Genomic DNA, 24,770 nt, shown 5'->3' with positions numbered 1-24,770 from the left:
GGACAGAGGGGTCAGGGTACAGCGGGACTTACATACCAGCCATTGTCCTTCACTTTAACTGGCAAGGAAATCTAGATGCCACCAGTGAGGGGCACATCAGACACAGGAGCGGACCCCAGAGCTGCCGCGGTCTACCCCACCACCCCCTGCAGCTCCCCAAACCCCTGCACCCCCCTCCTCGTACCTGTGGCACCACCCAGAACTGCAAAGCTGAGTCTCTCCCGCAGGCTCTGGCACAGTGGGCTGAGATGAGTTGCTCTGGAATGGACAAGTCTTTATCCCACACACTGGTGGGTCTGAGAAGACCCCCCTTCTCTGGAGCCAGAACACCCATGACAGGCAGCAGGATGTGGGGGTGGGGGTGGGGATGGCCGAATTACGGTCTTCCTAGTCCCACCATCGGGGACACAGGAGCAGGCTGTTCTGGATTTCTGCTTTGGCTCCACTGTTCATGAATTCTAAGGCCTTTTCTGAGCCTCAGTTTCCCCATCTGCCACACAGGTACATAAATGTCTACCCAGAGGGTTATCATAAAGATTAGACGCAATAATCTGTGCCAAGTGCCTGGCACCCAGCTGTCGCCCAACACAGAAGCTGTTGTCACCGCTGTCCGTTCTATGGTCGGGAGGCGGCAGGGCACCGCGTGAGGGCTGGTCAACTCCCAGCTCCACACCTCAGCCGGCTCTGTGCTCTTGGGCAAGTCACTTGTTTGCCTCAGTTTCCCATATAAAAAATGAGGATAAAAATAGTATCTTTCTCACAGACTTGTTATGAGGATTAAAAGAACCCATAACAGTTCTTGACACAAAGTACTATGTAAGTATTGGTTAAAATATTCCCCTGAGGGTTCAAAAGATAGGTGATGAATGGATACTGCCTCCTCAAAAAGAAGCTGCTATTTAGAAGACAGACAGATAGATAGATAGATAGACAGACGGGGGGCGGGGAGAGAGAGAGAGAGAGAATGCCACAGAAAAGGTGGCAAAAGGCAAAGTTTGCTGGATCTGGGTATCTGGGGGAGGGGGTATGTTGGAGTTCTCTGTATGGGGTTTGCATTATTTATGCAACTGTTCTGTAAGTTTGAAATTATTTCAAAATAAAAAGTTGAAGGAGAAGAAGAGGAAGAAGGGGAAGAAAGGGAAGAGGTAGGAGGAGACAGAGGAGAAGGAGGGAAGGAAAAGGAGAAGCTGCCAGTAAAAGAAAACGCGCAGCGAGCCTGAGTTTTGTCCCGCGGGGCAGGACACTGTCCCCACCGAGGCAGAGGGGTAAAGAATGAGGAACTCGGGCAGACGAGCTTCAGGCAAAACAGAGCAGTTCGAGCACGAAGATGCCTTTGACCTCAAGGGTCTTTGCTCCGGGGCATCTGGGGGCTTTACACCCACTGACGCCTGGGAACAAGAGAGTCAATGTCCTAGTTAATGGATGAGAAAATTCCAGCAGGAGAGTTGGCCGGAAGAGAACGCTACCTTCCTCCACTGCCATCTGGCCTTCCCCGGCTCACCCCCTCCCTAGAGCTCTGGAGAGCTGCAGAGGGGAGACAGCATGAGGGAGCCCCCCTGAGGGCGAGAAGGGGGTGGGGGTGAAACGGGGGGTGGGGGCTGCCCTCATTCTTTTAAATGGGCAGAGGACTGGACAGAAAATAACTGGGCTTCAAGAAAGGAAAAGATAATACTCCTTGCCAGCCGGGCGAGGGCGGGCTGGGATTCAGCAGCCTTGACTGTGCGCCAGGCTCTGTGCTGGGCACGCATGTGTCATATGTCGAGCGTCTCGGCCCATATGTCATCTCTTCAAGCGAGGGCACAGCCTGGAGCAGGGACAAGTACCCTGGCAGCTCCCAGCCAAGGCAGCCTGCCTTCTTGATGTGGCCCACAATCTAATTTCAGACGCGACCTCCTATTGCCACTTCCCAAATAGACCCCGAGCTAAAAAAGAGTGCCAGTCTTCTCGCTGACATGTTCGTAATCAATAAAGTAGGTAATCTAAGTTGTAAAAATATACATTTTCCCCACGGAATTTGATGACGCTATTTTCATTTTAGATGGGAGAAAATGCAGCTGGTAAACGTTTAAATTTTCTTTAATTGGCCTTTGGGCAAAAAAGGTTGTTCACCCATGGCTCCCAGGCTCTCTAAGATAGGAGGCCCCGCTCAGAGAGGCCAGGGCCACCAGGCACTCCCCATCTGTGTCTTCTGGTCTCTCAAGTCCACAGAGTGATGGCAGGAACTGAGCCAGGCTCACTGTCCCTGGGACCTCCAAGGACTATCAACAGCTTTTAGCAGAAATTAGCATCCCAGACATCATTTACTGGGTCCCCTCTGTGATCATCGAACTCATCTCACTGAACAATCACAGCAGTGCTTCAAAGTACGTGCAAAACAGACACATTTTATAGATGTGAAAACTGAGGCTCAGAGAGGTGAAGCCCCAGCATCGTGGGGGTACAGGCTGCTAGGGCGCAGAGCCCCTTCCTCCAGGGCACACGGATTCTGGTCACGCAGTAAGAGCTGGGGAGTGACAGCCTGGCTGTTGACCCTGTGTCTGCAGCTTCGGAAGCCACCCTCTTCCTCCTCTTCTCCTCCCTCCTCGGGCCCTGAACCCCCTGCCTCGGCCTGGTCCATGTCTCCTTCAGCAGGACTTCCTGGAAGCAGGTGGTGGTGGAAGGGGGATGCCTGAGGAGGGAAGCAGTTCCCCCTCCTTAATTGACTGCAAATTGCTCCGGAGCTTTTAATGAATGCCGTCAGGAGTAATTATGTCCGCTGCTGCGTGGCCACTCTGTGTAAACACGAAAGGCAGGCCGGGTCGTCAAACGACGGCGGCATCTCCCAGGAGGCGCCTCCCCTCCCTCCACGGGCCACCCGGTTAGTTCACACACCTGTTAGCCGAGGATGACCCACCCAGAGGTGCAGAGAACCCAGGAGGTGTCCCAGGCAGGGGACTAGCAAGATGGGCAGGCAGCAAGGGCCGATGCCCAAAGGGCAGACGCTGCCAGCAACCGCGGGAAGGGACGGCAGCCTGGATGGTGGAGGACTCACGCCAGACTCAGGGAGCCGAGGGAGGGGAAGCAACCCGGTGAGGGAGGGATTCTCAAAGTGGGGTCCCCAGATCACAGCAGCAGCAGGAGACCTGAGAACTTGTTAGAAAGGCAAATTCTCGGGCCTCACCCCAGACCACAAGCCCTCCCAATGGTTGTGTTGCATGCCCAAGTTAGGGAACCACTGGAGGAAGGGAAAGAACGGGATGGGTGAGGACGGCTGTCCTCATTTTCCAAAGATAGGGAAACTGAGGCCTTGGAGAGCTGAGGCAATTTACCCAGGGCACAGCCGGGATCCGGGCATGAGCCCACATCCCAGGGTCAGACTGTCGGGTTCAAACCATGGAGCTGACATTCCCTTAGCAATTTGACCTTGGACAACTGACTCAGTTTTCCTCATTTGTAAAGTGGGGGCAACGTGGCACTTGAGCATCAGACATGGGAAACATGACCGAGGCCTGGAGTGTGGGAACACTAAGGTGAGCTGCCACTGCCGTCACGCCCTGTGCCCAGCACTGAGCGAAGACTGAGAAGGGGATGTGGAGTGTGTTAAAAATGAGAGAGCTGAGCACTGGGGCCATCCCCGGGTATCACCCCAGGATAATGCATGTTAATTATCACCCAAGCACTGCACTCTGGGCTCCTGCTATGGAAAGTTCCTGCTCCGCGGCCCCCTTGGTGGCATGCCGAGTGTCCTGTCCTGAGTGGGCCCTCATGTGCAGCGTATCTCCCCATCATTTCTTCTCCCGGATACCACTCCCTGAGGAAAGGCTTTCCCAATCCTGAGGCTGTCGCAGCCCAGGACCAAGTGTGCCCTCGGGCAGTGACAGACATGGACATCCTTACACAGAGTGTTGGAGCACCACGGGGATACCGAGGAAAGAAGGCCACTGATGTTCACTGTCAGCTAACAGCAGACTCCAGGACACTCCACCCACACTTTAAGACTCGGGTCCTGCCCTCAAAGAGCTTGTCTATCCCAAACAGTCCCCTAGAATACCGTGGGGCTGCAGGGTGCCAGGAGCAAGGGGAGCCGGACAAACACCAGGGAAACCAGGGTTAGGTGGAGCTGCCAGGGACCCCTGAGGGGCTTTGCTCCCCTGACCTCGCTGCCTTCTGTGTCAACCCTGAGCAAGGCTGAGCCCACAAGGTCCCCTGCCCAGTAGCCCACTGTGTCCCCACACTACAGGTGCACTCTGATTCCCTGGGGAGTCTGCAACAAGGTGGGGGCTGCCCCTGGAGTGACAGGCTGGCAGGAAGCTCTGGCCCGCTGACCTCCACTCTATCTGGACTACCCGAGGCAGCCGGGAGCCAGAGACCACACGGTGGGCACCTGCCCTCGCTCCCACATTTTGGGGTGGCGCGGGGTGAGAATGGCAGGTAGGAGGGGCAATGGTATACACTGCAGTGAGCCTAGAAGTCTTGGGACCCAGACGCGGTAAGCGGGGTTGCCTGGACCCTTTGGCACTGCTCACCGAGGAATATGGGGGACAAATGCCACTTCCCCGCCTGTCAGGGCTGAGTTATCCACAACATAGGGTTTCTCCAGAGAGCTCATAAAGCAGCCGATGCGGCGAAGCAAGTTCAACACTCAATAATCCCTCCATCTCACTCTGGGTGGATGCCAGCGTATTCATCTTGAATTATCCTTTCCAGAGGCTCAATCAATCCTCAGAGGCACTCGGGCTCTCACCCCACACAGTCCTGCTGCCCCAGAGCTCAGCAAAGCCGGGTCCATGAGCAGCACTGCGATGCCAGGACTCAGGGACCCGGGGCAGACTGAGACACACCCTCTCCCCACCAAGGGCAAGGGGCCGAGGGGGCCAGAGTGTGAGGCTCTCGTCCTCTCCATCCACTGTGGCATGAAGGTGGGTTGAGGAGGCAGAAGACAAGCCAGAGAAGGTGGCAAGGCCCCCAGGCCAGCCCTGAGGCTAGGAGGTTCTCCTCACCCCCACCGGCACGCCCCAGAGAAGCAGTGTAGACAGTGGGTTCTAGAGGGAGAGGGATCTGGGCTTGAATTTGCATCACCAACTGATGACTGTGAGCCTCTGGGCAAGTGGCAATCTCCCTAAGCCTCCGTTTCCTGGTCTGTAAAATGGGCTTAAGAACTACCTCCCCCACAGGGTGTCATGAGGATTAAATGAGCAAAGCATTATTAGCACAGCACCTGGCACAGACTGGCTATGGCACGGAGGGAGAAGGCAGGCAAAGTCCGTTCTGAGTGGGAGGGCTGGCTCCAGGAGCTGGGGACTCTAGATAAAAGAAGACAGGATTTGGGGGCAGGCTTGCTGTGCTGTGAAGCTGTCATGTGAAGAGGGAGCAGCTGGCTGTAGGGAGGGCTGGGGAAGACCAGGATGGGGGGCAGGGGTAGCTGCAGAAGGCAGCCAGCCAGCCACGAGGGGACAGGGGTACCTGCTCCTGCCTGCGCCCACCCAGGGCCTGCACCACCCTTGGCAGGCAGCTGTGCTCAATGATTCCTGGACAGGGGACCAGGGGCCTCTGGGCCTCTCGCGTCTGGAGAGTGAAGCTGCCCCTTGGAGGAGTGGGCTTTGGCCACAGACAGAATCATTCCTGTCCCCAAGCTGCGTCTCACCTGGCTGGGAGAAGCACTAGACAACAGCAGCGACCACAGTAACAGTTAACATCAAGTAGTGCCTGCTGCATGACGTGCCAAGCACGGTTCTACAGACCTGACATTAATGAACTCATTCAATCCTCACCACAGCCCTGTATGTACATACAGCGTTACGTTCATTCCCATTTTCCAACTGAGCAGACTGAGGCAGACAGAGGTTAAACAGCCAGTGATCCAGTCTACACTTGCTGAAGGCGCAAGGGAAGGCTTCTTGGAAGAAGAGGCGCTCAAAGACTGTTCAATAAAACCCCGGTCCACCATTCGGAAGGCGATTTAGTTTTCAGAGCTCTTTGCGAAGCTCTCTGTGCAGTTAGCTGGGGAAGTGTGATCGTCCACATTTCCAGACGAGGCAGGTGAGGCTGAGGGACACGAGCAGACTTGTCCGTGATGTCACAGCTAATACGTGGTTGAGCTGGGATTAGAACCCAGTCCTTGCACCTGCCCACCCAGGGCTCGGTGCACTGTGCACAGATGGGGAGGGGAGGAAAGAGAAGATGCCCAGATCAGGGAGCTGTAGGGAGATCTGTGCACCAAAGGACAATTGTCCTGGCATCCATGGCAAAGGCTAACAAAACAACTTGATCTTCTCTTCCGGGCCGAGATGTAGGTGGACAGTCAGGGTTAGGGGTCCACCGGGGCTTGTAGAGCACAGTTGGGGTGAGGGGGTGATGACAGTTGCATGTTGGCTCTGTCTGCTGCTGACACCAACCAACCAGCTGGAGGGTTTTCAGCTCTTATAAATTACATCCTTGGCTGTTCCCAGGGAGCCCAATGGTTCCCAGTTGGCTACAAGCTCAGCACATCCTCATCCTGAAGTTTTGGCTGTGCCAGTCTCATCCGCCAGCCTCCCTGCCACCCAAAGGGGGTGCCCGCTGTCTGGCCACAGCACAGACAGCCACGGCCCCCTCCCCATCACTGCTGGTCGGTGGTCAGTGGAAGAGGCCCTGGACTCAGAAGTGAGTTGCCTGGCTAATTTCATTTCCCAGCACGTCCATCAAGGATTAGCATCTTCTGTGAAATGTGGGGAAACGAAGCCCTGACAGGGAAATTGACTTGTCTAAGGCCACAGAACTGCTTAGGAGCAGAGCCAGACTTGGGACCCAGGCCCCTACCCCAGACCTGGGCCTGATCTCCCAGACCAAGCCTTGCTGGCCACTCCCTGGCAGCAGCTGCCCCTCCAGCCAGCACCTCTCCAGTGTGGACCCATGGCCACCGAGACTCTTTGCTGGGTGACGGACAGATGAACGGCCCCACACAACCCTGAGAGGAGGAAAGCAGGGGAGCAGGAGTGTAGATAGATGTTGGAGATGGAATCATTGGAATTCACATCCTGACTCTACTGCTTATTAGCTGTGGGCTGTTGTGCAGCTCACTTGAGCTCTCTGAGGCTGTAAAACAGAGATAATAACGGAACAGACTTCCCATCATTGCTGGAAGGATGAAATGAGATCAGGCAGGTAACCTGACTAGTAAAACACAAGTACTACATAATTACCATTATCGTTTTATTTTTAATCACAACCATCTATTTCTGCCATTAAAGACACACTGCAGGTTACTTCCCTCACTGCTGGTCAGCCTGTCCCATCACCTTCTTCTGAAATACCTCCTGTGGCCCCAGCCTATCAAAACCCAGCCGCTCAAATGCCACCTCTACTGCCCTTGTGTCCAAAATGAATTCCTTCTTCCTCTGGACATCAGCTGTACTCTGTAGCCCATGCCTCCTGGCAGGCTGGGTGGGGCTAATCATGGACCACTGGTCCTATTCCCCACTCCAGATGGGAGCTCCTTAAAAGCAAATACCCACTTACAGAATCCCGGAGTCGTGGTGAAGTGTACCTGTTTTGGAGTCAGGCAGCCCCGAGTTCAAGTCCAACTTCCTCCCTATTCAAGCTGTGTGCCTCTGTGCAAGTGACTTAACCTCTCTGAGTTTTGCTTTCTCATCTCTAAAAGGAGAGTTATAAGACCCACTTTACAGGTTTGCTATGAGGATTAAGTGAAATAATGTGTACGAAGAGTTTCCTCGGTGTACAACAGAACAAGTGCTCAATAAATACTGCTGCTCTTTCCTCAGTTTTCTTTAATTGTGCATATCTATACCCATCCCCACCACCACCACCACACACACACCCAGCACAGCCTGGCACAGGTGCTCAGTGCAGGCCATTAATGGCATGCCTGCATGACAGGTGGCACATCATCGTTATCATTAGTGATATTAGGGCTGCATCCAAAGCACCTGCCCCATTGCACACCCACACCAGTATGGTGATTGGGAAGGCCACACAGGGCCTTTTGGAAGTGGCTGCAGCTACCAGACCTCCCAAGAGGTCTGTCCTGTCTCCCCCTCTGAGGACTGGTGCTGCCCTGGAGAAAGACAGAGAGGATGCAAAACCACAGAAGCATCTAGGTCCTTCTAGGGGTCCAGCAAGTCATCCTGCCACCTCCCAGAAGCAAGAGTGAAATCCCTGCTCTGTTAGGACACTGAGACCAGGGCCCCGGCTCCCTTGGTTCCAGCATCTGATCACCTGGGCAGGTATTGGATCACCTCCTTCCTTTAACTGATGGTCCCCAGCAACCTCTGGCTGCCCACTTGTCCCTCCCCAAGCACTCTACCCGCAAACTGTGGTGGCTATAGGTGCCTGGAGCCCATTCTCCAAACTTCAAACCTCAAGTTCACAGCTCACTGATCCAGGAGGGTGCCCCTTCTTCCCCAGGCCCTGGACACTAGGTGACTCCCTGGGTGGTACCCCTTTGAATTCCTTCTGCAGCTGGTGTGTGGCCTCCAGGCAGGCTCCACTCTGGAACCCAACAGACACCTGCTGGGGACCTTGGGCATGTCCCCCACCCCCTCAGGGGTCCAGTTCTCAATCTGTATAGTGGGAGTGTTTGTCTAGACCAGTGATCGTCCAGGTGATCCAATTGTCCTATAGGAGACCCTAGGCGCTCACTGTGAGCCCCTCGGGGGACACTTCAAGTGTGTGTGTGGGGGGGGGGGTGAAAATGAAGGGGGCAATAGAGGCTGCAACCACCCCACTGTCCACTCCTGACCCTGAAATACTAAAGATGGGTATTTCTCTTTAGCACTTATGACTGCTAATGTGCTCTATACTTCTCTTCTGTGTTGTTTTCTGTCTCTTCCCTTTCTAGAATGTCAGCCCCATGAGAGCAAAAATTTTGTCTGTTTTGCTCACTGTTATAACCCCAGTGTGTGGAACATGCTGGACACATAGAAGACAGCAGTGAGACATTTGTTGAATGAGTGAATGAATGAATGAATGAATAAGTATATGTGCATGTGTATCTATAGATATAGATTGACTGGACATCTAATCAACATTGCATTTGCCCATTTTTGCAGTTCCACACCTTTTTAAATAGAAGTTTAAAATCTTCTGACCAGCAGAAAAAGAACATTGATGGAAGACTGCTGATATTTCAATAAGCTCTATAGTTAATAGTATTGTATCAATGCTAGTTTCTTGGTTTTGCTACTTGTAGCATGGCTGTTAACATCAGAGGAAGCTGGATGAGGCAGATGGAAACTACTATTTTTGCAACTTTTCTGTAAGTCTAGATCAGCGCTCTCTGAAGTATGGTGGGAATCCAGTGATAATTAACAAATTGATTTGGGGGGGGTATGAAGAACTATTTTTTTTAAAAAGCTACATATCTATTTTAACACCTGCTATGAAAATACAGCCAGTATCCCAGTGTGGGATTTCAAGCTGGCGTTATGAAATGGACATGGAGGTGCTCTGTCCAGCTCCCACCCCTTCCGTTTTGGGACACCCTCCCATCAGGTAAAGTTGGGAGGGGCAGACCCTCACTCTCCCTCTTGCAGCTCTTGCAGCCTGGGCACAGGCGCACGTCCTGGGCTTGGTAACTGGGCACTGCTTCCCAAGACATGAGTGGTAGAATTCAGTACTGGTGACAGCAGCGGCTGCCTGGCCAGATTGCCCAGACAATTTTCAGGCTAGTTCCTTTAGCTGCTGTCGATTCTGAGACCTCCCAGCAACCTTCCTATAAAACTGACAGCCTACAGGCAGCCAAGAAGCCTGAGTGATACACGATATAAAGTTGCCTTTTAAAACTATGTTTATGGGAGTTTAAAAACAAGTGAGTGAACTTGAATCACAGCTTATAGTTTTGAGTGCTCAGAACTGCCCCAGGTTCAGTTCTAAGGACTTTACAATTTGCTTATCTAATATTCACACGAAGACGAACAGATCAATTTAGCATTATAATCCCCATTTAGCAGATTAGGGAAACTGAGGCAGGTGGCTAGTAAGAGGCAGAGCAGGGATTCCTACCAGGAAAGCTGGGTGTGACAACCCAGGCTGTTAGCTGCCTGGCTACGCTGCTTCTGAACAGGTAGTCTGCAGGTGTGGCCAAGCCGCCCAGAAAGCACACACCCAGCTGACATCTGGGACCCACTGGACTCACTGACAGCCACAGCTAGCCCTACAATACCCACAGCTCTGCCACCAGCCCTTGCCGAAGGTCTGCTCTGGGGTACCATGGTCCCCTCTCCCCAGCAAGAGTCCTAAGAAACCCCCCCGATTAAGAGAAAAATGATTCTGACCCTTTGGTTCTCCATCCTCTCCTGAGAGATGAGTTCTCCCCTTTAAAGAGAAAAGGGGAAGGGGCAAGGGAAGGAGGGCCAGGTGCTTTCCCACCCCCACACTCCTCTCACCCGTCCTTGTCGGCTCCCAGCCCCTGAGCTCGTAGTCCTGTCGTCCCTGAGTGCTTTCTGCCCACACAGCCCACCACTCCTGTCAGCCCTCCCCCAGCTCCCACTCTGCGCTCCATGGGGGCCGCCCCTGCGGGGAGGTGTCTGGTGCTTGCAGGCGCACAGCTCCTCCGTCTGCTGAGGCCACTGACGCGGGGTCAGCCCACCTGAAAATTGCTCTCCCTGGGTCCAGACGAAACAGCTGGGCATTGATGGAGTTTGCAGAGAAATTAATCAGCGCCGACTGGCAGCAGTGCCAAGAGCTGCCTGGCCCAATCCGTCCTAATGAATCCGGAGCCCCTGCCACACTGGCTCCTGACAAGACTCATTTACTCCGGGAGGTGATTAGCAGGGGCGTTAGCACCTTAATTGTGGCTCAAGAAGCTCTGGGGGGTGCTGGGGGCTCTGCCCAGGGAGGTCAGCTCCAGGTGCACCCCCCTCAGCGACACACGGAGGGACAGGGAACACAGGGGAGGGGACTCGGCACCCGCCCATTCATTCACTCAATCGTCCTTTCATCCACTTACTCATGCAACAAGCATCTGTTGAGGCCACCTTTGTGCCCAGCCCTGTGCTCAGCACAGAGGATCCAGAGGCTTAGTTTGCTCAGCTGGTAAACTGGAGACGATGACACCTCCCAGGCTCAAAAGAGTCACTGTGAGGCCCCCTGGAGGGGGCTGGCACTCAATAAGCTCTAGCTATTAATAGCACTCTATAATGTTATGATATACACACATGTTAAAATCATAATTAATTGTCATGTCAATAATGTCGATAATAATAAAAACAGTAAGTCAAAATCAATAGTCCAAAGGAGAGTTGAACACACATAGCCATGACAGAACATGCCCAGTGCTTTCATAAGACTAATACAGGGGCTGATGGAGGGGCGAGGGACGGGGGAGATGGCGGGGGGCCTTACAAAGGAGGTGACATCTGAGCTACACCTTGAAAGGTTAGTAGGAGTTTACCAGGCAGGGAAGGGTAAAGGACACTCCTGGCCAAGAGAACAGGCACGGGCAAAGGCACAGCGGCAAGAGGAAGCATAAGGGGTTGGGGTGCTGAGCGGGTCAGTGCAGCTGGGGAGCAGGGGGCTGTGGGGAGGGGCTGGTGGGTAGAATGAACCCTTGCTGGCTGTGACAGGAGTTTTCGTTCCCTCTCTATAGGTACTCGGGAGGCTGTCAGCAAGGGTATTTAGAATTAGGGGGACAGCCTCATGCCCAGCCCCCGGGACACTGCCCTCCAGGTCCTCAGGTGTGAGGATGGGGGGAGGTGGCCTGAGGGAGATGGACAGATGCCTTCTAGGACCCCTCCCAGAACTTCTAGGCCGGCCTGGGGTCTCAAAGTCAGGCTTCATGCTGCTGCCTCTGCATCCCTCCCTGGGCACGAGCCAGGGCTCTGTGCCCTGAGGTCCCCAACAAATATATCACACAGCCCTGGTGGGCAGCTGGGGTGATAAAAGCACGACCTCTGCCACAGTGGGGGCCTCCCCGCTCACAAGACACAGGCACATACAGCATCTGTGCCATCTGGAGGAAACGCTCTCCCGGGCCCAACCCTGGGCAGTCATCCCTCCATCGTCACAAATGCCTGACACCCGGGGGGAGGAGGCACCCAGCCTGAGACTCCAGGGGGGATGGCGGGCAGGCAGGGAGCCAGCCCACAGCTCCTGCCTTGGAAGAGTCCCCTGGGCACTGCACGCTCCTGATATCCAGGCCCTGGGGGCACAGAGTTGGCTCAGGCCCCCCAGACGCATTCCCAGCCCAACAGTGGGGACAGACAAGCAACCAAGTAAAAATGGCCAGGCACTGGGAACGTAAAATGGGGCAGCTACTATGGAAAGGTTAAACATAGAACTTACCCTATGACCCAGCAATCCCACTGCTAGTTCTATACCCAGAGAAGTTGGAAACAGTGACTCAATAAAATCTTTGTACACTGATGTTCATGGCAACATTATTCACAAAAGCCTGGAGGTGGAAACCACTCAGTATCCATGAACAGATGAATGGATAAACAAAATGTGGTCCAAACATACTATGGAATATTATTTGACCATAAGAAGGCATGAAGTTCTGAAACGTACTGCAACATGGTTGAACCTTGAAAACATTATGCTGAATGAAATGAACAAAGCACATGAGGACAAACACTGTTATGACTTCACTTATATGAAATATCTAGAAATAGCAAGTTCATAGAGACAGAAAGTAGACTAGAATTTATCAGGGAATGGGGTAGGGGGAATGGAGAGTTTTTTCTTGGTGGGTACACAGTGTTTGCTAATTTTGGAGATTTTAATATAAAAAATAAAATGTCTGCTCTTCAAAAAATACCATTAAGAAAATGAAAAGGTAAGTCACAGACTGAAAAGAAATTTTTGCAATACATACATTCAACAAAGGACATGTATCCAGAATATATAAAGAACTTCTACAAATCAATAACTAAAGAAACAACTCAACTTTTTTAAATGGGCAAAAATGTGAATAGGCAATTCATGAAAGAGGGTATAAAAATACCAATAAACACATGAAACCATGTGTAAAAAAAATAAAAGGACCAGGCACAGGAGAAAGCAAAAGAAGTAGCATTTAAACCTGCCTAGAGAGATCAAGGACATCGGAGGCATTGTGTTCCAGGCAGCAGGAACAGCAACCACAAAAGACCTGAGGCAGGAAAATATCTTTCAGCCTTAAGGAACCTTAAAGAAACCAATCGTGGCTGAAGTGGAGTGAACAAGGAGGAGATGGTGGGAGGTGAGGTCCGAGAGGTAGCAGGGGCTGGATTACAAACAGCCTTCATGCCATCTGCAAACACCGGCTTTTATTCCAAGTGAGCTGGAGGGACTCGAGCAGACCTCCGGAGAACGCTCTGTCTCAGGCTGAAAAGGACCACTCTGGCTGCTGGGGCAAGAAAGGACGGCAGCAGGGACAGGGGCACGAGCCAGGAGGCTGCTGGGGAGCCACTGTGGTAACACGGGCTTGGCTCACTGTGGTTGGCATGGAGGGGGTGAGAAGTGAGAAGATTCTTGAAATATTCTGAAGATAGAGCCAGCAGCATTTCCTGATGGGCTGGATATGAGGCGAGGGAGAAAAAAAGAACTGGAAGGAGGGAGTTGCAACTAACTGAGAAGGGAAAAACTGCAGGTGGAGCAGGGATTTGGAGGAAGATCAGGAATTCAGTTTTGGATGCACTAAGGTCCCAGTGGAAATACTGTGCTATTTGAGTCTGGAGTTCCCTCCGAGGAGAGGACCAGGCAGAAGGTTTCAGTCTGGGAGTGGTCAGCGTACAGATAGTATCTAAAGACACGAGACTAGAGTAGATCACCATGGGAGTGAGAACGCGGAGGAGAGATGCAAGAGCTGAGCCCTGGGGCTCTCCACTGTTAAGAGGTTAGGGACGTGTTTCAAAGATGAGAAAAAGATCAACTGAAAGGGCACGAGGTCTGAGAATTAGCAATCGGGTTCAGCAACACTGAAGCGGTTGGTGACCTTGACGTGAGCAGCATTTGCGGGGTGTCTGCAGGGCACTCAGGAGGTGAACTGGAGACAGCACCCAGGCAGCACCTGTCCCTGGTCCGAAAGGTGCCAGGTGGCCATGCACCTAGGATCACTGACCTGCCCTCGCTCCACCCTGCCCAGGCCGGGCTCTGCAGCCAACGCCCGATGTTCAGGGTTGGAGCAAGGACAACAGGGACAAGCAGGGCCCTGTCCAGGAAGCCTCGTGCTGTCAGCAGACCCAGAGAAGGCACAGCTACTCATGTCTTCATTTTGCTTAATCTTCTCCAGCAGGGAGACTGGTCTTCAAGAAAGCATCTAGCAGAGGGAACTGGAGCCCAAGATAGGTAAGAAGACGGTAATGAACCCGCAACCCCGGGGAGGGACTTCAGATGGCCACACTGCGCCCTCCCACTCTGTCCCAGGCACTGGGGCCGCTGGTCCACCCTCAGGAACCGAGGCAAGAGGATAAGAAATGGAAAGACTCAGAAGTCTGGGGCATAGGAAAGTCCCCATCTCTAACCCAGGAGTGTGTATTTACAGAAACTACACACGAGTCGAGCCTGTAGCCAAACTCTATCTCCAATTTTTTAAAAAAGGAATTTAAAAACATGAATACGTTTTTTAAAAAGAGTTTTTAAAGGAATTAAAAAGATGTTACATAAAAAAACACTTAAGCCACTGCCTCAAGCACTCAATAAATATTAAATGTCATTTATCATTGTTGTTGTTACTGTAAGGTTTCAGAAATCAGAATTAGGCCCAAATGGGTAGGAATCCCAGAGATGCAGATTTCATGTTACTATTAGGAAAAACCCTTTATTCCTGGAATTGTCCCTCAGCACAGAAGCAAGCTGCCCTATAAGATCACACATTCTCTGTCACTGGACATATCCAGGCAGAAGCTGGATGATCAGCCCTGGAGTTGGAAGTCTTGTCTGTCCACAGCTCTGACCTTCTCCAGTGAGCTGATAGCTCCCAAACTAGCTTGGGCTCTGCCTCTAGCTTGACAGTGACCACCACACTGGACCCAGCTTCCCATGTGCTTTGCTGTCCCCTCCCCTGCCCCCACCATCCCTGGGATCACACACAGGCTCCATTCAGTAACAACAGACATTCCAGGTGTGGAAGCTTCGGAGTTAGTGGCATTATATGTAAACATCCCAACAATCCAGTGAGGTAAATATCCCGTCCCCATTTTGCAGATTGGAACAGAGCAAAGTGTGAGTGAAGGCCAAGTCTTGTAATCCAGTCTCTAGGCTACCCCATAACACATGGCAGGCGAACCTGCTCCAACATTCACCTTGGCCACTGCTGGTCAGAGGCTGCGCCCATGGAACCCCTTTCCGAACGGCTCAGGGCCAAATGGGTGACAGCACTCAGTGGAGGTCTCCAGGCCTGTCTTGTCTGAAGACCCTAGGGCCAGCCAGACTCCCCAAACCAAACCCCTGGGCCCATCTTTCCAATGCCCTCTCATTGGCAAGATGGGAAGGTAGAGGGCCAGAGAGGGCAGGCCTTGTGCCCAAAGTCACACAGAGAGGAAAGAAACTGGGGTGGTGGCTTTCAGGCCAGAGCTCTGCTGCCCCATCCTGACACAAAAGGCAGGCAGGAGGCTGGGCCAGGAAAGCACTACCCCCTGCCCAGAGAGACCAGCAGAGCTGTCTTCCAGCTCACTGAGCCCCCTCTCACTACTATTGTCTCCTGGATCCATCCCCACTGCACCAGACGAAGCCCCTGCTGAGATTCCCAAGTGCAGCCTCCACAGGCCTGAGTCCTGGAGTTGCATCTGGAGGCCAATAAATGCCAATGTTTGCATGAGACAGTCAAGAGCCAGAGCCACAGGTAACTGGAGTGGGGCCTGCTGGAGGTTAAACTGGATGGCAACCTGGCCCAGGGCTTGTCCTCACCAGCAAGGCCAAGCAGTGCCCACCGCCTGCAACCCCATTGCCTTCCCTGCACCATGCTTTCTGGGGACCCCACACCTAGGCTTGCACAGGGCACTGCGGGGTCACAGGCAGGGCGACGGGAGCCAGTCCCACTCACCCTGGAGGGGCCTCCGCTTCCCCCAACCGACAGCTCTGTTTGGTTAGTGGCTGGTCACATACGTGCCTCAATGGGCCCACCTGCCCCAAATATATTCCTTCCACTACAAGGACTCTCCAGGAGGTTGAGGTTAAAACAGATACTTCTAAAACTCAGCCACAGGAAACGGTCAGTGTGTGTGGTAATGGGAGGGTTCTCTTTCAAGCAAAGCTTTTCCTGCCTCCTCCCTGCCTCTGCCCTGCTTCCAAAGAGGATGGCCCCTCTTCCTTCAGTCCCACAGTGGGACTTAATCAGATACCCAGCTCATCCCTTATTATCCAGAATACTCATTTCTTTATGCATTCTTTATCCCGGTAAGGGGGGGGGTGGTGGAGAAATGACACCAGGATGCTCATGGTCATCTCTTAACTCTTAAATACTTAATTTTTTTCACTAATGACAAAAACAGGCACACTCAATACAGAAAACTTCATAATCATAGAGTACAAAGAGCCACAGAGCAGACTCTAGAACAGTTGGCATCTTCAAATATCTGCAAGGCCTTCACACGGAAGAGGAACGAGGCATTTTGTAGAACAAAATTAATACCAGACGGTGAAAGTCAAGCAACTTGTGCTCAATACAATAAACTCTTTGACATTTAGAACTTCCCTCTGTTGGAATGGGCCACCATGAAAAGTAATGAGTGCCCCATCCCAGGAGGCCAGATGAACACCTGACAGGGATGCCACTGAAGAGACTCTAATGAGTGGAAGATGTCTCCTCTAAGAAGTGCTTCACTTCTGGGAAGGGAGCCCGCCCCATCCCACCCTGCATGCCCCCCAGCCCTTGTGCCAACTCACCCACAGGTGTGTCCTCGCTGATCAGCAGGTAGGTGTCAAAGAAGTGGTTGGTGAAGAAGGGCAGCCGGTTCACCTGGCCTGGAAGTGAGAGGACAAGAATGTCAGCCACACACTCCCGTGCCTGCTTTGTGCATTAGTGAGGCGATGCAGAGCAGGGGCTGCAGCGAGCACTGACTCTGTGCCAAGCCAACTTCCCAGGACCCTGGCAGGTCGCTGTCCTGCTCCAGGTAAATGGGCAGACAGACAGCCATCAGGTGTTGTGGTCTTCTGGTCTGTACTGCCCACTACAAAAGCCACCAGCCACATGCAGCTAGCAAGCCGTTCCACACTGAGAAGTGCTGAAAGCATAAGATACACTCAGGATTTCAAAGACTTCCTCTGAAAAAAAAAGAATGTCAAATAGCACATTCATAATATTTTTATGTTAACTTCATATTGAAATCATAATATTTTGGATATTTGAATTGCATTTGTTTCTTTTTACTTCTTTAACATGGCTACCAGAAAACTTTAAATCCTACATGTGGCTCACAGTGTGTGTCTACAGGACAGCACTGCTTTAGAGTGTAAGCTCGGTGAGGACAAGGACTGTCTGCTTTGGTGACCCCTGGGACTCTGATGCCCAGAGCAGGCTCTGGCGTGAAAGGGCCCTCAATACACAGTTGTGTGAATGGCTGGCTGATCCACTAGAATAAAAAAATAAAAGAACAATCAATAAGCTACTTGCCCAGGGTGCACAGCTAGGAGGAGGACGGCCATACCAGAACCCAGACCTGCTGGGCTCCAAAGACTGTGCTGATAACCCTGGGCCACTCTTGTGACTGCCTTGGGGAGGGGCCAGGTCTGGAGGAGGTCAGGATGACAGCCGTATGGGCTGAGGACCCCCTGCCCCCCATCGCAGTGGCCTTCAGCAGGCAAGTGAGGGCATGTCCCCCCTGGTGCCAAATGACCAGGGACGGCCAATCCATCTCTTTGTGCAGCGCTTGCCACATGCGCCTCTGGCTGGGTCCTCCAAGGGACCTGAGAGTGGGCAGGGATGATATGCTTCCTCTCTCATTTCTGCTGACCCTGGACACCCTCAACACTTGTGCCAGGCTTGAGACCACAGAGGCAGGTTCCTGGGGGGGGAGAAGGCTGGAGTCAGGGTGGGGCATTTCCCCTCCCGCCCAGGATGCCTCCTTGTGGGGACCAGAGCAAAACTAGGAGACTCTGGCGTCTTTTCCTGCTCAGGCAGGCAGGCTGATACCATTTCTGGTTCCTCAAATGTTCTGGCCTTTCTCTCACCTCCTGGTCATGCCTGCTGGCCCTTTTGCCTTTGCTTGCCCAGTTCCTACTCATCCTCCAGGTTTTGTCTTAGATGTACTTTCTTCCAGGAAGCCCTCCCTGATTGATTCACCTATGCATGTGAAAACACACACACACACACACACACACACACACACACACACACACACACACACATAATTCTGTCCTCTCATGCCGGGAACCCTCAGAGAGGCCTTGCCTTCATTTGAAGCCAGTCTGTGTCTCTTTCTAGCTTATGTGCCCTTCCCATGCCTCAGTTTACTCATGTGTAAAATAGTGATACTAATAGCACTTACTTCGTGGCTTACTTACTTCATTAATCCTGAGGATTAAATGGGATTACATATATAAAGCGCTTAGTGCCTGCCCCTGGTACACAGCAAAAGCTAGGTAAACAGTAGCTATTATTAACACTGATACTAATAACGGTGCCACCTGGGGGGCACTTCTGATCCTTGCTGAGGACCTGGGGCTCCAGAGACAGAAGGGCAGGAAGCTGCTGAGCAGAGGGAGAAGGCTCGGGGGTGCCCAGGGAGGGTGCAGGAGCAGGCAGGGGCTGGTGAGGGGCGGAAACCAGCAAGGAAAAAAAACCCGCCTGCAGCAGTATCCTTCGTTTTGAAATTTTATTTTACAGGACCTGCCGATAATCAACCACCAAGAGCTCTGCACAGACGCAGGGCAGAGATGCAAGACGTGCGTCACCTGCCACATACCAAGCAGGAACGGTGTCTGCAGAGGCCCGGTGGCCTTGGGCTGTGGGCGCCAGCATCTGGGGCCCGGGAGGGGGCTGGCAGGACAGGCGGGGACGGGGGGGGGGGGGGGACAGGTTACTCATTCTCTTAAAAACCACTTTTGAAGCACAAAGGCTGTGTCCTCTTGGGGCAAAACTGCTGCCTTAGGAACTCTGAAATTCCAGCGAAGCAGGAACGTGAGTGCACGTAAAAGGGAAGGGGGGCAACAGGCAATTTCTGTGACGGGAGGAGAATCCCAACAGGCCCCGCCCTGTGTCCCACCCCCTCTGCCCCCTGCCCCACAGCCCACCCTGCCCGCTCGGGTCTGGGTGTGCCCTCACCCCTGCTCAAGCACCTGCTCCCCACACACCCCCAGCGAATTCTCACAGAGGCGGACCTGGACTCTTCAAGTTTAAATATCACAAACGCCCTGCTAGGAACCAGGCTTTCAACCCCCACAAGCCTGAGAGGAGAAGGGCGAGGGGCTGGGGACGGTTCAGACGTCACAGCCTTTCAGTTGCAGCCGCTGAATGACAAGGATTTCCACCCATGGGGCACAAAAGGGAGAGATTTCAGGGAGGGGAACAAAGTCTGGGCAAAGACTGGAGGTGGGAAGCTGTCCCAGGTCCTTTGCTAAGAACGACCAGGTATCACATGGGGCTGTGTGGGGAGGGTTCCTGTGGGATCAGAGCAGCCCTGAACACCAGGCCAGGAAACAAGCTTTATTCAGAATCACGGAACAGGGAGATTCCTCTTGATGAGGGGCAGGGCCTGGATTCTAACCCATGTCAGCAGGAATCCAAGTCTGGTCCCAGCACCCCAGGCCTCTGAGTGATGAGGGGGCTAAGGGCATAAGTCACTCACACTGAGACTCACATCAGGGAGAACACCAGAGCCCCATGACAGGGAAGGAGCACTGGATGGGGAGTCCAGAGCGGTGTTCTAGGAGCAAGTCCTGCCACTCAGGGGCTGTGTGATATGGTCTTGGGAAAATCCCTCTCTGGGGACACAAAGCCCTGCTGCCCTCCCTGCCTCCCTCCAGTGATGGCCTGTGTGCAGTCACTGCTTTTGGGTGTTGGCTGCAGTGTGGCCTGCAGTGACCCCAGCCGGCAGGAGCCTGGCATGCCATGGTCAGGTGGGGAAGACAGGAAGCCCCGCCATCAGGAGCCCCTCGCACCCAGCACCCAGGACCACCTGGGTGACCTGCAGGAAGCTCAGCGTAAGCCCAGCCCTGGCTGAGCCAGACAAGACGGGAGGGGCAGACATGCTCGGGCCTTCAGGCCTTCGCCTCCTGCCCGACCAATATGCCCAGAGACAGAGAATGAGAAATGCCAGGAAGCACAGTGAGGCCGGGGGCAGAGGGGGACGGGGAGGGCAGGAGGCTTCGACAGATGACAGGCTGACAACAGGGTCTGACATCACGGAGGGTTTGCCCCTGATTGCCAGGGATGGGAGAGGAGATAAGCTGTGGCTATGGGTCAGACGGAAGCACAGTGGGCAGCGGCAGTGTGGGCTGGTCTGGGGGACAAGTGAAGGAACAGGGGTCTGGGGCAGGTGTACAGAGGGCAAGGTGGGAAGACGGTGCAGTAAACCATTCCCCCCTCAATCCCTAAGGGTGCCTCCCTCCACCACCATACTAAAGGAACAACACTGGCCACCTCTGACAGGGACAGGAAGAGGGGACCATGTACAGCAGAGAGAGAGGGGCCCTCGTAGATGCTCACGAAGCGCGCTAGTCCTAATGACGGCCCATCACCCTTTTTCCACCCCAGAACTGTTGGTGGCCTTGGGAGACTCACTTAGCTTCTTTGTTTTCTGTGCCCCATTTTGCTCCCCCTAGAGGAAGATCACTGCTAGTAATAAAAGAACTAGCACTCACTTAGCACCTAGTGCATGCCAGGCACTATTCTAAGTGTTTTATATACATATTAACTCATTTGATCATTCTGACAATGCAAGGAGGAAAGTCCTATTATCGTTCCCATTTTAAAGATATGGAAATCAAAGCACGAAGTGGTCCAAGGGGACCCCTTGGCCAAATGGGGCTGGAACCCAGGAGTCCCGGCTCTATGCTGAAAGCAGAAACCATCTTTCATCTAGAGCATTCCAGGGGCGACTGAACATCTCACTGAGGAAGGCCGCGAGGACTTAGCATGTTTTATTTTTCACAGATGGAAAAGGTGAGGAGAACAGAGGGAAGGAGGGCATGAGGGTCCAAGGTCGCAGAGCCCCGGGAAGGCCGAGGAAAGTGCCCTGGCTCCCACTGTCCAGCAAGCCCAGGGCCAGAGCTGGTCTCCCACACCGTGCCCGCCCCGAATGGGGCCAGACAAGCAGGCTGGGGTGGGGGGCGGTCTCCTGACAAAAGCCCCCCAGAGAGGATCAGAGACCCAGGTCTAGACTCAGCAGGGCCCTGCTTTGTATGACCTTGACCTTGAGCCGGTTGCTTCTTCAGGCTTCAATTTCCCCTTTGATAAAATGCACCAGGGTGTTGATGGTAAGTTTGGGTAATGGATGCTGGTGATGGTAGCACAACATTGCGAATGTAATTAACACCACTGAATTACATATGTGAATGTGGTTAAGAGGGAGAAATTTTAGATTGCATGTATGTTACTAGAGTAAAAATAAAAAAAAAAAAATAGTACTGTACAAACATAGGACTGTACAACACAGTGAACCCTATTGTATACAATGGATTATATAGTTAATAGTATAGTTACAAAAATGTTCTTTTATGAATTGTATCAAATGTATCACTCTAGTGCAAGGTGTTCATAATAGGGTGGAGTACAGGAACTCTGGGTTTTATGTATTTTATGCATGACTTTTCTGTAAACCTACAACTTCTCTAATAATTTAAAAAAAAAAATGGGTCAGGGGTAGAGAGAGGGTCTGAGCTCTCTTCCCACGCTGCCTTCCGAGGTCCCTGAGACCCAGTGGGCCAGAACCCTGGGCAGCCTCTGCCCGTCCCAGGGGGCATCCCAGCAGAGAGCCCCCCAAACCTGGAGGCAAGGACAGAAGACCTTCAGGGGCATCTCAGGCTACAGGATGCTAGAGCTGGAACAGCACGGGCTGCAGCTTCCCCCAGGGACTCCCCCTGGCTCCCTGGAGAGGGAGAAGGCTCTGGGCCCCCCACAGGAATGTTTTTACCTGTGTCGCTAGGCATGCCATGCCCATGGCTCTCCCCTGGGGACTCTCCAGCCCTCGGGGACGTCGTGCCGAGTGTGCCTGCTGTGCTGGCCTTCCTTCCGTGCAGCCCAGAGCTGCTCTGCTCCTCGCCACCCGCTGGCTGGGGGCCAAGGGTGAGGCAAATGCCCAGGCCTTTCCCAGCCCCTGCCACCGGCAGTGGGCAGTGGGCAGCGGAGTGGCACAGGGGCCTGGGTGTTGCCAGGGCAACGGGAGGAGGGCTGGTCCTTCCCGCAGAGCAGGGAGGCCCCTCACCTCCGCACCCTTGCTCAGGCCATAGCCCCTCCGGGGCTCCCTTCTTTCTCCTCCCCTACTTCCAAACCAACTGCTCAGTCTTCCCAGCCCAGATTAAATACCTCCCTTCTGGCCGGGTTTCTTCTCTCCCTGCAGGCCCAATTAATCTTTTCTTCTGATGGGCGTCTCTGGAGCCCTGAGCGTCCTTTATCACCACTCAGTTCACCCTGCATTATGGTAAATCATATACTTGTCTTTCTCCCCACCCTCCCAGACTCTGAGCTCCTTGAGAAGGTAACTTCCTCCTTGACCCAGTGCCCAGCAGGTGGGCACACTCAGTGTCAACAGCGGGTGCTCCGAGATAGCTGGGAGACTGAACGGGGCTGTGGCCCCTCCCCGCCTCCCGAAGGACAGCACAGGGTCACAGAGCTCAAGCAATTCTCACGGCTCCTCCCATTCCCCCTCGTGTCCCAGCCCTGGGGACACCTGGTATTTTCAGCCCTATGCGGGCTGCAGAAGGCAACTGAGGCCCAGAAAGGGAAGTGTGTGGCTCGGTCACATGCAAGGTAGGGTCTCCAGGGTCCCATAGCAGCCCGCCCAACCCCAGCATCCCAGAGCACAAATCCAAACTGTGGCTCGTACATGCTACGGCTCGGCCCCCCATGCCTAGGCTGCTGTAGGGGGAGAGAGGATGGGAGGGCTGGACTTACCCCAGCACCCAGAGATCAGCACAGACAGCCAGACCAAGTGGCAGCTGGTGACAACGTGGCACCTCATGGCTCCTGGAGACAAAGAAGACAGAGGGTGAGAAGGCTCATGCAGGTGGGGGTCCTGCTCCCCAGGCCTCACCAGCATCCCCCCACCCCTCAGCTGCAGGGAGAGCTGGCCTGACTGCAGAAGGAGGGAAAGGAAGCAAGTCAGGGGAGGGGGTGGCAGGAGGAAGGAGGGTGTGTCAGGGGAATGAAAGAGAGGATCTGAATCATTTGGGTTTTTAATAGTTCAATCCTGGGCATGACACAGTGGCCCCAAAATAATGGGGCTGGGATGGGGGACAGTGCCCTCTTGGCCCTCATGGGGCTGCTTGCTTTGGCAAAGCTCAGTGGCTGGTGCAGATCACGTGTCTGCAACAGACTTGGGGCTCCAAGGCTGGAGGGCTGGGCTGCTGCCTCTACCCCCCAGGATCAGCTCCCCCAGGAACAGCTGATCCTGATTAGTCTGGAGACAGGGTCAAGGAGCTGGGTGCTGAGAAGGAAGACAGTGGTCCAAGAGTGTGCTTGGCAGGTCCAACACCCCCATCACACCCTCAATCCAAGAGCCGACAGGCGCATCTTTCCCCTTTTTTGATAGCCACCATATAACCCGATATCCTTGGATATGAAAAGAGGCAGCAGATAGACCATGGCATCTGACCCTGGGTGTTGGGAGAAATAGAGGCACAGAGAGGGGAGGTGATTTGCCTAGGGCCTTGCAGCAGGTCTGTGGGGTGCTAGAGCCCGATCTTTAAGGCTCAAAGCACTTGCTAGAGCTGACAGCGGCTGGGCAAGGGCAAGCTCCCTCTCTAAAGGTGGCTGGGGAGGGTGGGCTGCTCCCTCCCACCATGGCAGGACCATGGTCTTCTGGCTCCTTCTTACCCCAGCAGGGCCTGGCCAAGGGTGGACCCATCATCCTTCCATGGGCACCCACCATGTGCCCTGCCTGGGGCGGGGGAGGGTGGGGGACAGGTTTTGCCCTCCCTGGTTCACAAGAAGAGTCTGCTGGACCCATTTACCCTTGGGGGGAATGGAGACTTAGAGCCTCAGAGACCCCCAACTCGTGATGCTGGAGTCAGTATTTGGACCCAAGTTGACATGCCACCAACTCATCAACAAACGATCAGGAAAGACATGGGGAGGAGAGCGGGACTGAGAGAATGGATGTGTTGAGATACTTCCCCATCTTTGCCAAGCTCTAGGGGTGAGAGATTAGGACTAGGGGTGAAAGTCAGACCCCCAGGGCCTGACCTGAAGTGGGCTCTGGCTCAGCTCGTCCCAGTGGACCAAGAGGTGACTGACTGCGACACAGTCCACGGCTCCCTTTGTCTTCCTTTTAATATTGTATTAAAAATGCCCCTAAGACAACTATATGATCATACCGTGAGCCACTGATTGTATACTTTGGATGGATTGTATGGTGTGGGAGTATATCTCAAAATTGCATTAAAAACTGTCCCTAAGAGAGAGGCATGGAACAGCTTCTTTGCTAACAGACTTTAGCATGGCCCTACCAATACCTTGATTTAGGACTTCTAGCCCCCAGAACTGTGAGACAATAAATGTCTTGTTTTAAGCCCCACCCCCCACCCCCCCAAAATTTCAAATCACTAAGTATGAAATGGCCATTTGAAAAACAAAAAAACTCTAAGATAGCATTTAAAATAAAAAAAAAGACGAATTCCCTCCATCATATCCCGGCATTCCCCCCACCCACCCTGAGCCTCCCAGTGTTGGCCTATTATAAGGATTGCAAACTGAAATGCCTCCAGGGGCAGGCAGG

At 53.4% G+C, this 24,770-nt stretch overlaps 1 protein-coding gene across 5 annotated transcripts in view; it reads right to left on the bottom strand.

The window, feature by feature from the left end:
• The window catches only part of CDH23 (cadherin related 23), a 401,997-nt gene that overhangs the window by 336,763 nt on the left and 40,464 nt on the right, over window positions 1-24,770 (bottom strand). For all 5 annotated transcript variants that reach the window (XM_037804411.1, XM_037804406.1, XM_037804407.1 and 2 more), the window contains exons 2-3: window positions 22,949-23,020; window positions 16,783-16,860 (exon numbers count right to left, since the gene is read on the bottom strand). In XM_037804411.1, coding sequence (XP_037660339.1) covers window positions 16,783-16,860; window positions 22,949-23,015 — 145 coding nt within the window. In that variant the 5' untranslated portion in view covers window positions 23,016-23,020. The remainder of the gene's footprint in view (window positions 1-16,782; window positions 16,861-22,948; window positions 23,021-24,770) is intronic.

The sequence above is a fragment of the Choloepus didactylus genome, chromosome 15, assembly GCF_015220235.1.
Source record: "Choloepus didactylus isolate mChoDid1 chromosome 15, mChoDid1.pri, whole genome shotgun sequence".
Lineage (NCBI taxonomy): Eukaryota > Metazoa > Chordata > Mammalia > Pilosa > Megalonychidae > Choloepus > Choloepus didactylus.
Note: the sequence above shows the minus strand (reverse complement) of the source record. Positions and strands in the feature narration are given on the sequence as shown.